Source organism: Diadema antillarum, unplaced genomic scaffold (genome assembly GCF_040938485.1).
Source record: "Diadema antillarum isolate AM-2024a unplaced genomic scaffold, OU_Dant_1.0 seq00000822_RagTag, whole genome shotgun sequence".
NCBI lineage: Eukaryota > Metazoa > Echinodermata > Echinoidea > Diadematoida > Diadematidae > Diadema > Diadema antillarum.
Genome location: NW_027271699.1, coordinates 1,327,463 through 1,341,483, shown reverse-complemented (window position 1 = coordinate 1,341,483; position 14,021 = coordinate 1,327,463). Strand labels below are relative to the sequence as shown.

Below are 14,021 nucleotides of genomic sequence, written 5' to 3'. Positions count from 1 at the left end.
TCTTACAACATTTTGTGGATCGAACTACTCTCTGTTTTGTAGCAATTCAGTTTGAATTTGGGATATGCGATCAATGTAATGTGTAGTTGTGCAAAACACCTTTTATGTGTGCGTTAATAAATATTTTGCCATGGCAACAGCAATTTTTTTTTACCAATCATACAAAAATGTGTTGATTAACCTAACTCCTTTAGTTTTTAAGCATTTGGCTTGAAAATTGGCTCATGTGACCACTATGGTACGTAGATGTGTATACTTACTCTTTCGTCATAGTTGATCAATGCGTTGCCATGGAACAGCATAGTTTGAATGAAATCATACGAAAATATTGTGGATTCAGTTAACTCCCTCAGTCATAGAGCAATCGACTTGAAATTTGGCACACGTGGCCACTGTAGTGTATAGATGTGCAAACCTAATCTTTCGTCAATGTTGAACAATGTGTTGCCATGGTAACAGCTTTTTTTTTACTAATTAAAGCATGCAAAAGTATTGTGGGTTCAGCTAACTCCCTTTGTCTTTGAGCATTTAGCTTGAAATTTGGTACACATGACCACTGTGGTACATAGATGTGTAAACATAATCTTTCGTCAGGTGTGATCAATGTGTTGCCATGGTAACGGCATATTTTGAATGAAAATCATACAAAAATATTGTGGATTCAGCTAACTCCCTCAGTCTTTGAGCATTTGGCTTGAAATTGTGCGCATGTGACCATTATTGTAAGTAGATGTGCATACGTAATCTTTCGTCATTGTTGATCAATGTGTTGCCATGGTAACAGCATATTTTGAATGAAAATCATACAAAAATATTGTGGATTCAGTTAACTCCCTCAGTCTTTGAGCATTTAGCTTGAAATTTGGTACATGTGACCACTATAGCAAATTGATGTACAAACTTAATTTTTCATTTGTGTTGAACAATGCGTTGCCATGGGAATAACATTTTTCACCAAATTGTGGATTCAGCTAACTCCTTCAGTCTTTGAGCATTTAGCTTGAAATTTGGTACATCTGGCCACTATGGTATGTACATGTGAAAATTTGACCTTTTTTTCTTGTTGATCAATGCGTTTCCATGGTTACAGCTCATTTTGAATGAAAATCATACACAAATATTGTGGATTCAGGTAACTCCCTCAGTCTTTGAGCATTTGGCTTGAAATTTGGCATATGCAACCACTATGGTACAGAAATATGCAAGCTTCATATTTCATCATTGTTGAACAATGAGTTGCCATGGTAACAGTGTATTTTGAATGAAAATCATACAAACATTTCGATTCTCCTCTCTCCGTTTTAGAGCATTTTAGCTTCAAATTTGGCACATGTTACATCTACATTACCTAGATGTGCAAAAATTATCTTTTGTCAATGTGGAAAATGTGTTGCCATGGTAACGGTATATTTTGAATGAAAATGATACATTAATATTGTGAATTTAACTAAGCCCCTCAGCCCTTTAGCATTGGACTTGAAATTTGGCACATGTCACGGCTATGATATATAGTTTTGAAAAATTCGTTTTTTCTTAATGTCTAACATTGTGTTGCCATGGTAACACAATTTTTAATGAAAACCATATGAATCGTCAGTTTATTTATCTTGCTCACTCAGCTCTTGAGCACTTGACTTGAGATGTGGGACATGTGACTAACAGTTAGCAATACATTTATTCTCTTTTTAACAGTGCGTTGCCATGGTAACATTTGTCCCACTAAAAAGTAAAAAGAAAGTAATCCTGGTTGAACTAATTCCCTCAGTTGTTGGTGAGGGTATATTAATCAAATGAGTGATAGCTCTAGTTAATTTTTTGTTTTGTTTTCTATTGGATTGTGTTTGCATGTGTATAATGTGTTAGTGAGTGTGTGTGTGTGTGTGTGTGTGTGTGTGTGTGCATGTGTGTGTTTGTGTGTTAAACTCACCTAAAGCGAATGGCTCATTGAGAATGTTCCCATCGGGCACAGTTCGGCATCAGTGGGTCGTCCGACGTCCGACGTCTTTCTTGTAAAATGGTGGCCGGAATTTGACCAAACTTGGCAGGAGACCCCTTGGGGTATAAATACCTAAGATTAGGAAAAGAGTGGGAGAAACCTTAACTCCCGTGTAATCTATAATATTCCATGTCAGCCTTCGTCTGTCCTGCGTTAATGCGCTTAACTTCACTGAGACAGCTCACCATGACTGGTTGTCTTATCGGGACTTTGGGGTACCTTGCATCCTCGTTTGCGACGAAGGGTTACCACTTCCTTCTAGCTCTCGTAATATCAGGTAAGCCTTGCAGCCATTCGATGTCTTCGGCATGATTTCTTGTTGTTGCTGGGTTTTTTTTTTTTCGATTATCCTTTTTTTCCTCTTCTGTTTTCGATACATCAGTGATGCAATACAAGACATACTTTGAGTTAGTGAATTAGTGCCGTTTATTGCACCAGGGAGGCTTCCCTGATTGCCCCAAGCAGAGCTAGCAAGCTATCTGAGGTAAATCAATAAAAAACAACAACAAGTCCAATTTGCACTAAATTTCTACTTTCATAGTAAAAGGCAAAAAAAAAAAGTTCTGTAGAACTCATAGCATAATTCGTTTGCAGTAACCTCGTATATAGTGAATCATTACACAATATCAAACTGTTACTTTCTCCATTGTATTTAATTTTTTTTTAAATAAATACCTGTGTAACTGCATGCATTATGTAGGTGTTGAGGTCATCACCGCAAACATTTTATTTTCACGTGTGCTCAGAATCATTGTCCCTGTTTCATGACGACGCATGCCATGTTTAATCCTTCCTATTTGTTTGATGATCTGATTTTCTGCACTCGATTTAGTTTGATTTTAACCATGCTGTATGTTTTTTTTTTTCATAATTTTTCATCAATCTTAGTGAACTTCAACTGGGAAATGAAGCTATCTTCCCCACAAAAATGTCCCCTTTCAACACTCGATACAACATTGATGTAAATAGTGAAATTATTACAATGGGTTTCTTTGATCATGAAATATGATTTATTGTCATCGTAGCAGCTTTTTCTTCTCTTACAAACAAAGACGACTTGAAGTCGACAGTATTTTTAGGACGTGATGTTTTCTATTATTTTCTACCACCCCCACCCCATCCCCACCCCTATCCCCACCCCCATCCCCGGGTCCTGATGCATTAACGCAGGAATGGGATATGGCCTTGTCACATTCCCAACGCATATGAGCTTGTTGGAGTACTTCCCTGACATGTTCGAAGTCACTACGAGTGTGATATTTACTGCTGGAGGGCTAGGAATGATGACACTTCCGGTTGTAGCCGAAGAGCTCCGGCTGACCTACGGCTGGAGAGGCGCTATGCTCGTCATGGGTGGATTCAGTCTTCACGCCCTCGTCAGTTGCGCCCTCCTTCGACCACGTGGTGAACGAACTGTAGCTGAGAGTGATCCTCGGGTATCTGCCACAATCATTCAATGCAATTCAATTATTATTATTTTTTTTTACATTCAACAAAAGAGTGAAACATGATACAAAACATACATTACACAAATCATGTTTTATGAATTTGTATCTGCAAGAACAGCAATGCATACTGTGTATGTATGCGCGTGTGTGTGTGTGTGTGTGTGTGCGTTTGTGGGAGGGGTTGGTGTATTCCGGATACGCCAAAAATGAGCGAAATTTGCAAAAACGTTTGTACAGAAATTCAGTACTGTACTGTAGAGCAAAGTAAAACTAAAATCACGTAACAATCAGTCATTTGGACTGTTCCATGACATCAATTGCTCCCAGCGACAATTGCCCGATGAAATACCTGCTCGCTAAGCCAAACATAAATTCTGCTTACAAACATGTTCGCAAACCCCAACCCTAATTCTTATCCTCGCATCAAACTTTAAATAATCTAAAACTCTTTCACAATCCTAACCCCAAGTATTTTGAGAAAATAACACCGGAGAAATTATCGCAGGAGCAAATGTCGTGTCTCCAATTTGGACACCACACACTAGCCCACCGGTGGTGTGCTGTCATGATGAAATGAGTTAAAGTAATCCATACAATTAGGAAGGGACGCGATGGTTGATCTTATTTGATTTAACAACTCTTTTTTTTTTCATTTTTGCTCAGGAGAAATGTTTTAGTCTCTGTGTTCATACAACGACATTGGAGTAATCAGTATCACAAGATTTATAGATACACGTATTTGTTTAGTAATGTCAAATAAGAATGTCATGTTTAGAATGCCGTGATTTGCTTTTTTCCCCCTCAGCATTCAGGTACATCTTATCGAAGTTTAGCCGAGGAGGGATCTAGCCATTCGCAACAGAACGTCAGTTCCATGACGTGTGGCGGATTTTCGTGTTTGGATGCTGCGAGGGCGCTGACCGTGAACATTGAGTTATTTCAGCGACATCCTGCTAGCTTTATTATCGTCTTTGCGTCTTTTTTCACGGGAGTGACGTACAGCTCCTGGATTATCTTCGTCATTCCGAATGCACTGTCCAAGGGGATTCCCGCCGGTGAGGCTGTAATGCTTGCCACGATAGGTGGCGCCTCAAATATTCTCGGTCGTTTCCTCGCCGGGTTCTTCAGCCAAGCCAAAGTGGTGCCCGACGAGTTCACTTATGCATTCATCCACGTCTGCGCAGCCGTCGCGTACTTCTTGAACTTCGTCGTTGACTCGTTTTCGTTGCTGGCCGCTCTGTCTATCGTAAATGGCTTCACCTGTGGGGCTGCTGCCGTCTTGACCCCTCTTTTCCCCAAGGTCATCGTGCCAGACTCTTTCCTCGTTGAGGCCATATCACTCGCATACCTAAGCTTGGGAATTGGCGAAGGAATTGGAGGGTTAGCTATGGGTAAGTGCGAGGTGTATATGAAGAGTTTGTTCGCAAAAACCGATAAGTCCATATTTTCCAAATGGAGATATTTGCGATTAAAGGTCAAGAAAAATAGAGAGAATAATAAGAAAATTTTTACTTCTTTTGACCATAACTTCAAAAATGTACCTTTGTATGTAGTGACCAATATATCATTTAAAAGGTATTTTTTTTGTACTTTATGACAGAGACCGTACTTCAAAATCTTCAAAAATGGACTTATCGGTTTTTGCGAGCAAACTCTTCATATACAGCGTAAACTCTTAAAACATCCGAGTCAGAACTGACCCGGAACTGGGTCCGTTGGGGTCACACACCGTTCCGGGTCAGAAATGACAAGGAATGGGGTCAGATATGACCCATTCAGAGTCATGAATTGGGTCAGGGTGACCCCATTCGGTGTCTTCAACGGACCCAGTTCCGGGTCAGTTCTGACTCGGGTGTTTAAAGAGTGTAAGGTGTGCTGCACTCGGCCTAGCCTTCTCTTTATCATGTCTGTTCAATTAAATTTATAATATTTTTCCCCTTTTTTCACAGAACAAATTATTACATGAGAGAATGAAAATTGATTGTAAATACACAATAATTGGTTGTCTGATGAAAATTAGAGGTATTGAAAGGATATACATGTAGTTTCCAATCAATTGTGTAATAATCTATGTTACATTATTCATGGTCTGAGTAATAGAGAAAAAAATGAGGAATCCACTAAAAAGAATAGCATGTATATTGTGGACAGCTCATACAATCGACTCATGGACTTGCAAATATATATATACACACATATATATATATATATATATATACATATATATACATATATATATAAAGTCATTCTGGACATGACAAACATTACAGAACAGATATAACAGAAAGATGCATACCCAAAAACAAAACACAAATACATAGAAAATTACAGCAACATAGTATGACCGTATGAGGCCTGCAAGCTGCTATTGAGGAATCGGATCAGGGGTGATCAACAAAGTTGCCTGAATATCTGGTGATTCAGTTATCAAAAATCAATATCCTTATTCATTTCATTTCAGGAAGACGAACTAACATTCTTAGCAGCTAAATTGTCAAAAGTAACTAATGTGTCAGATTTATTCTGTGTAGATTCTACAAACAGGTGTCTTAATGAATCGAATAATTCATCATCCAGGAAATTGAATACTTCATTGGACATATCAAAAATAATGAGATATTTAAAAATATTATATTACATAATTATCAACTGTGAATACTGCAAAGGAAAAAAAAAAAGATTCTTAGCACAAGAAGTATACCGTCGCATGATTTTGGTCCGGATTTCACGGAAAATGTAGCGAGTAGGCAAACGGAGAAACAAAGACAAAGATACGACAAGAACAGATCAACATCTGGTATATAAAACACAGAACTGACAAATGCTAGATAATACGACATTCACATTCGAACGATGTTCAACCTGTTAAAGGGCAATTCCGGGTTAAAAAAATAATAATCTGAAAAGAAAGAATATGATGTTACAAGCACAATGGCCAAAATGTGATGAAATCGGATTAGAAGGTATAAAGGAAGATATACAGTAGATCCTAGAGATTTAGTAATATTTGCGAAAAAAAAGTTATTGAACAGTTGATATGGACATTTCACATGAGTGGTTTTGTGATGTCATCAATGATGTCACAATTCAATTTACCATAAGAGAGAGAGAGAGAGAGAGAGAGAGAGAGAGGGAGGGAGGAGAGAGAAATGAAGAAAATGCAATTCTTCGGCTATAAGAGTATATGATATCATTTTACTCCCGGCTGAATAACGTTATGGAAAGCTGTGAGTGATGACATCATCAATGTACCCCATATTCATATTGATTGTTCAAGAAATATTTAGTGACAATTAACGAAATTCACAACGTCATAACATCCCTAATTCCTTTCCAATTTTGATCAAATTTCATGTTACGGTTGTCCTTATCTCTTTTCAGACTAACTTTTGTTCGGTCTGGAATTCCCCTTTATTGACACCTAAACACTGACCTACGTTCCATTTCTGTGTTCACAGTCAGACTTGGAACTCATATCGATGAACTCATGTGTACACAGTGATTGATGAGGATAATATTGTTGTAATGATACGTGTACATGCTTACATTATCAAACCTTATCACCACTCTTAGAATTGTATAGCGGGCATAACAATATTGTTACATCATTACTGTGAATAATATAACTATTACGACTTGGCATCATCAGTTTAAATTTCTCAGTCCCCGAAGGGAAACTTATTAGAATGAGAAAAAAACAAATGGTATCAATTTTAGCCATGGTATTATAACAGAAGCTGTTATACCCATGCTCACTGGACATGTTGGACGTCAAGCAATAGTCCTTCCATCCAGGGCCATTTGACTTCTACCTTAGAGCATGAATCCAACTTTGCTTGTGTGAGACTTGTTTCTTTCTTCCATTGAATCTTTCCGTTTTTCCAAAGGGGCTGTCTTTGACTCCACTGGTTCGTACAACCTGGCCTTCGCCGTCGCTGGGTTGGTCGATCTCTCCTGTGGCCTGTTAGTTCTCATATCTGTAAGCGTCTTTCGCTGTTTCAACGAACAATAACAATAGACGACCAAGGATCACTGACACCAAGCCTGATAAGCGTCGCAAAGAGGGAAGTCACAGCAGTTTCGGAATAAACTCTGCAAGCCGTGTTGAATGACCACCCATCAAAACTTTGCACAGATCGTATTTCTGTATAAGAACTCCCGATACGATTCACAGAATGTCTGGAAGAGAATAAAGCAAAATCAGGAGCAAATTATTAGTCTGCAACTGAAATCGAGGATCAGTAATTTTATTGAGAAGCAACGTTCCTTTAACCCCTTAGTCGCTCATGCATTGTCGTTTTATTAAATCGTTAAACGTCGATGTGTTACTACATATCTTTACTGACAGTCTGTGGATAGTAGCGAAACATTATTGCATAGATATTCTATCGTTGCTACTCTGGCCTGTAGTCAATAAACAGCTACAGCATAAATCTTTGAACAAAGTAATACGATTACGGAGTATAGCTCGACGCTGTTTGCAACCCATACGTCCTACCGTGTCAAACGAATTGTGTAGCCTATAGTGATTAGTACATGTAATCTGTATACCGGTACGTAGGTACGGTGACTGTGAGTGTGCGGCTACTCATTCGTCTTTCACAGAAAATGGTTACCTTTCTGTGCTAAATTCAAGAATATGTGTGGACCACATCTGTTGACGTTCGAGGTGTTAAAAAACAAATAGTGTATGGTTTTTATTCGTGCAATGGAACAAGATTTCGCACTCGGTAAAAGATGAGGCGCACTACTGTATTCAAAAATAAGATTCAAGTATGATACCCCCCCCCCCCAAAAAAAAAAAAACAAAACAAAACAAAACAAAACAAAACAAAACAAAACAAAACAAAGCAAAAAACAAAAAACAAAGAGACATGCATCTATGATCATGTAAAAACAAATCTAGATATTATACAAATATACCAGGCCCGAGAGGCACCGGTTGAAACTATGTGCATGAGGTGACTTCAGTAGCACTATTTTCTGAGGGGCGCAGCCCCGAAGAAAATTGTGCTACTGAAGTCACCGAAGGCACATAGTTTCAACCGGTGCCTCGAACAATGGCCTGGTATATTTGTTTTATATCCCTCCCAATTAGTAATTGTAATTACTCATTACTCAGTAAGAGCAATGGACTGCTGGTATTCATGTAATTTGCCCCCCTTTTTTAGGACATCTTGCTTCACTCTTTTCGAGAAGATTGACAGGTCAATCATGCTTGGGAGAGCAGAGGAGGACAGCGCGTACGCGTATTATGAAGAGACAACTGCGCGCTCAGCCGCTATTAAACGTACACCCAGAAAATTCTAAATATTACGATATATCTATGTTTGATGACATTGCTACTGATTTGATCATGCTGAAGAATGTTTACAACTTACCTATTTGTCTTCTTGGTTACTTTAATGCTAGAACTGGGGCCGAAAGTGAATTATTAGAATATGAAGAATTAATCGACTGTTCTAACAACCACTTTATAGATAAATCTGAAAGCTGGTTGAATCAACCGTTCCCGTCACACGGGATTAGCTTGATAGGAAAAAAATTGCGATACAGTAGTTAACAACCATTAGACCAGGGGCCCAGAGGATTTATTCAGCTGAAAAGGGTCACACTTTTTGATGGTCTCATCATATAAGGATGTGACCAAGGGTCAATAAAATGAATTGCTGGCAAGTCACATCCTGTACCGTAAGCCTACGGGCCACAAAAAGAGGCCCCGAAAAATGGATTTATTCAGCCGAAGGGGGTCACGGACAAAAGTTGGTGGATATTGTTCCTTTGGGTGTACTTATCATGAAAACAGCAATGCCAGCTATTTTATACTGTACGGGGCCCCAGACAGTAGCCCCAAATGGCCCCACAAATATGGTGTTATTCAGCTGAAAAGGGTCACGGCTAATTTTTGTCTCGCCCACCGGAGGTGAAGGCGAGACTAAGGGATCCAAATGGCGTCCGTCCGTCGTCCGTCCGTCGTCCGTCACAAATGTTAAAGTTTACCTGCAAGACTCTCTTATGATGCATAACTTGGCAGCTGTTACAGCAATGGCAGCCACACTTGGGTGATAGAAGCACTAGGGGTATCTTCATGTTATGGTGTTGTCAGAGGTCATGTGATGATGTCAAAGGTCATTTGAGGTCATATATTAAAGAGTATGTGCAAGACTCTTTTCTATGTTAAAGTTTACCTGCAAGACTCTCTTTTGACAAATAACTTCACATAAGTTGCTTGGATTACAACCTAACTTGGGTCATAGATGCACTGGGGGTACCTTCATGTTATGGTGCCGTTGGAGGTCACAGGATAAGGTCAAAGGTCATTTGAGGTCATTCGTTAAAGTTTACTTGCAAGACTCTCTTATCACATGTAACTCGACACATGTTGCTACAATGGCAATCAAACTTGGGTGATGGATGCACTGGGGGTACCTTCATGTTATGGTGCCGTAAGAGGTCACATGATAAGGTCAAAGGTCATTTGAGGTCATACGTTAAAGGGACTGTACAGTACTGGTTGAGGTGGGGATTCATGTTTTGAACATTCCTAATTGAGATAATGAGAAACCTCTTATGAAATACGAAAGAGCATGTTATTTCAAGAAGGATTCAATGTTTATTTGATGAAAATCGGTTTTGAAATGGCTGAGATATCCCAAAAAATTGATAATAATAAAGGTGACAGGCTACGCCTTTTATTAGGATCTCTTTGTTTCACCTTGTTTTTTTATATCTCAGCCATTTCCAAACCGATTTTCATCAAATAAACTTTTGATACCCCTTAGAATTGCATGCTCTTTGACATCCCATAGAGTGGTATCTGAATTTCTCACAAAATGTTAAATGCTAAATCCTCACCTCGACCAGAACTGTACACACCCTTTAAAGTTTACTTGCAAGACTCTCTTATCACACGTAACTCAGCACATGTTGCTACAATGGCAATCAAACTTGGGTGATGGTAGATGTCTCTTGGGAAGTTGAAGGTAACCACAAGGTCAAAGGTTACAGACAGGGGTCAACGAACTTTTAGGGCCCAATGTTAAGTTTTTAGGGCGCATTTCGTTTATGGCTCATAACTTTTGATCCCTTTGTTCGTTTGTGACCAAACTTGGATGGAAGATGTCCCTTGGGGAGGTGAAGGTCGTCACAAGGTCAAAGGTCACAGACAGGGGTCAACAAACTTTTAGGGCCCAATGTTAAGTTTTTAGGGCACGTTTTGATTGTGGCTCATAACTTTTGATCCCTATGTCCGTTTGTGACCAAACTTGGACGGTAGATGTCCCTTGGAGAGTTAAAGGTCATCACAAGGTCAAAGGTCACAGAAAGGGGTCAACAAATTTTTAGGGCCCAATGTTAAGTTTTTATGGCGCTTTTCGATTATGGCTCATTACTTTTGATCCCTTTGTCCGTTTGTGACCAAACTTGGATGGTAAATGTCCCTTAGGGTGTTGAAGGTCACCACAAGGTCAAAGGTCATAAGCAGGTCGATTAACTTCTGGGAGTTATAAAAAAATATTAATTCCTTGTACGCGAATGGGCGAGACACAATTTGGCGATTGCCTTGTTTTTTTTTTTTTTTGCAATGGAAGTAGTTCCCATCAGAGATATCCAAAACACCAATGCCAGCTATTTTATCCTGTACGGGGCCCCAGACAGTAGCCCCAAAGTGCCCCACCCCCAAAGTGCCCCCCCCCCCCCCCACACACACACACATTAGTTTCATTCAGCTGAAAAGGGCCACGGCTAATTTCTTTTGCAATGGAAGGAGTGCCAATCAGAGATATCCAAAACACCAAAGCCACCTATTTTATCCTGCACGGGGCCCCAGACAGTAGCCCCAAAGTGCCCCATCCCCTATAGGCCCTACGTACAAACACACACACACACACACACACACACATTGACTTTATTCAGCTGATAAGAGTAACGGCTAATTTCTTTTGCAATGGAAGTAGCACCCATCAGAGATATCCAAAACACCAAAGCCAGCTATTTTATCCTGTACGGGGCCCCAGACAGTAGCCCCAGAGTGCCCCCCTACACACACACACACACACACACACACACACACACAATAGTTTCATTTAGCTGAAAAGGGTCACGGCCAATTTCTTTTGCAATGGAAGTAGTACCCATCAGAGAAATCCAAAATACCAAAGCCAGTTATTTTATCCTGTACGGGGCCCCAGACAGTAGCCCCAAAGTGCCCCCCCCCCCCTACACACACACACACTCACACACACACACACACACAATAGCTTCATTCAGCTGAAAAGGGTCACGGCCAATTTCTTTTGCAATGGAAGTAGTACCCATCAGAGAAATCCAAAATACCAAAGCCAGTTATTTCATCCTGTACGGGGCCCCAAACAGTAGCCCCAAATTGCCCCCTACCCCCCCCCCCCCACACACACACACACATTGATTTTATTCAGCTGAAAAGGGTCACGGCTACTGTCTTTTGCAATCGGAAGTAGTACTCATCAGAGATATCCAAAGCACTGAAGCCAGTTATTTTATCCTGTACGGGGCCCCAGACAGTAGCCCCAAAGCGCCCCCTACACACACACACACACACACACACACACACACACACACACACACATATTGGTTTCATTCAGCCGAAAAGGGTCACGGCTAATTTCTTTTGCAATGAAAGTAGTACCCACCGGATATCCAAAATACCAAAGTCAGATATTTTATCCTGCACGGGGCCCCAGACAGTAGCTCCAAAGTGCTTTGCTTTCTTCTCTTCTTTGTCTTCATCTCTTCTTCTTCTTCTTCTTAAATATGCGATCCTTCGTCTTCATTTTCGCGGCAACGACAACGTCCTCCTCCTCCTCATCAGTTTTGCTGTTCTGGCAAACATTTTCCAGCGTATCGGCTACGTTCGATTTTCGAGCGGCGAGAGCGGAAGACATGCGTAATTGAGTCTGGGAAAGCGTAGGAACAGCGTAGCTAAAGCGGCCAATAGCGTTATCGAAGCAGGAATGAAGCGTCGTAGGAAAAAGCCTTGATTTTATACGAGAGTAAAGAACTTAATGAGAGCGTCGTTAAAGCGGGAAGGTCGTGCTGAATTGATCAAGAAAGCGGCGCAGCAGCGGGACCACGTCGGTGTCTAGTTTAGACTACTTCCCGGTCTTGTGCCGCTGTGTGACTACGGTCAGAAAAACCTGGAATTGTTACGCTTATCCCGCGGTATTTACACTGTCACTGCTCTCTCCCCGTGTGAGCTACGATTCAGAATAGGTCAATCTTGATGGTGAGATGGGGAAGAAATTTTGAACCAGTTCAAAATTTCCTCCCGATCTGTAAAATTGCCAGATCCAACCCCATCACCCAAACGCTGCTGCTACGATGCTCCCGGTCCCCGTACACTTTTGCCGCTCTCTCCCAATCTGACAGATTGAATAGATCGGGATGCAGATCTTGATAGTGAAATTACATGTGGGGACATTTTAGGAACACTCCGTGGGGCCCCGGACAGCAATTACTGGTTTCGGTGTTTTTGATACCTCGTTGAGTACTGCTTCCATTGCAAAAGAAATTATAGAAGTGATTCTTTTCACTTAAAATGAAAGAATACGGGAGCACTTTCCAGCTACTGGCTGGGGGCCCCTAAAGAATGAAAATAACTGGATGGGTTTGTGTTTTAGGTATCTCAGCTGTTAATTCCACTGCCAAGGAAAATAGGCATACAATGACTCTTTTCACCTAAAAACGGGTTGGGTTGGGTTGGGAATACCATTGGGGCTATACCTGTCAAGGGCCCTGCATCCGGGCCAATTTCGCACCTCTTTTAATTCAATTCTTTAATGCTGGATTAAATTTAGCAAAAATTTCGCCTAGATGATATGGTAGTTCAATGTCATGATCTCTTCATTCAAATTCATTTTGAAACATTCACATTACCTCTAACCTTATTCTAAATAACACTTTTTCAACTGAAATTCATAAGACAAGCACCATTCCACTATCCGTTCATTCATAATTATAGTCACGTGGTCACATGCTGCGCTCGTTCATTCAAATTGATTTCTGGGTATCTAATTTAACATGTTCTGCAGTCAGTTAAACAGATATATTCATGCTTGACCTCTTTCCTTATTTTCTTTCATCGTAGCTATTGTTTTGTAAGCATCATAACATTTCATGTTTTCGTATTCGTTTAAAAGACTTTGACAACAGTTTTTTTTTTTTAACGTGCTTATTGAATCCGAAGAAGTAAGAAGCCACAAATTATCTGGCCGTTACGAGCGCTTTATTACGAGCGGTCGGCCATTTCCAGGAAGTCAAGGTTATGATCCTCAAATGTTTTTTTTTAAATAATTCTTTCTATGTCTTCTAGAGAGATACGTCTGTATTGTGCTGTTATGACCATAAAAAATGAAGTTAATCTGCATTACTGGTACACGTATAGGCCTATAATGACATGTATGAAAGAGAAGGAGCGTTACAGAACAACCAAATCCAATTATACTAGATAATAAATATGATACTTTTACTGCTTTATAACAGTAGTTTATAGATGAAACAAAAACACATATAGAAAGACACGCTAAAATGTTCTCACCTTT

The 14,021-nt window shown here is 40.1% G+C and overlaps 1 protein-coding gene across 1 annotated transcript; it reads left to right on the top strand.

Annotated features, from left to right (window-relative positions):
• Nucleotides 1–2,152: 2,152 nt before the first annotated feature.
• Nucleotides 2,153–7,456, top strand: LOC139739967 (monocarboxylate transporter 12-like). The gene is made up of 4 exons (XM_071650565.1): nt 2,153–2,273; nt 3,167–3,432; nt 4,250–4,835; nt 7,332–7,456. Exons 1-4 carry the CDS (start codon nt 2,153–2,155, stop codon nt 7,454–7,456), a joined length of 1,098 nt encoding a protein of 365 aa, XP_071506666.1.
• The last annotated feature ends 6,565 nt before the right edge of the window (nt 7,457–14,021 follow it).

Excerpts from the sequence above, each read along its gene's own strand:
- LOC139739967 (XM_071650565.1), top strand. The coding sequence starts at position 2,153 with ATGCGCTTAACTTCACTGAGACAGCTCACCATGACTGGTTGTCTTATC. Across the intron at positions 2,274-3,166 it reads TCTAGCTCTCGTAATATCAG|GAATGGGATATGGCCTTGTC; the intron begins GTAAGCCTTGCA and ends GCATTAACGCAG. Across the intron at positions 3,433-4,249 it reads TAGCTGAGAGTGATCCTCGG|CATTCAGGTACATCTTATCG; the intron begins GTATCTGCCACA and ends TTTCCCCCTCAG.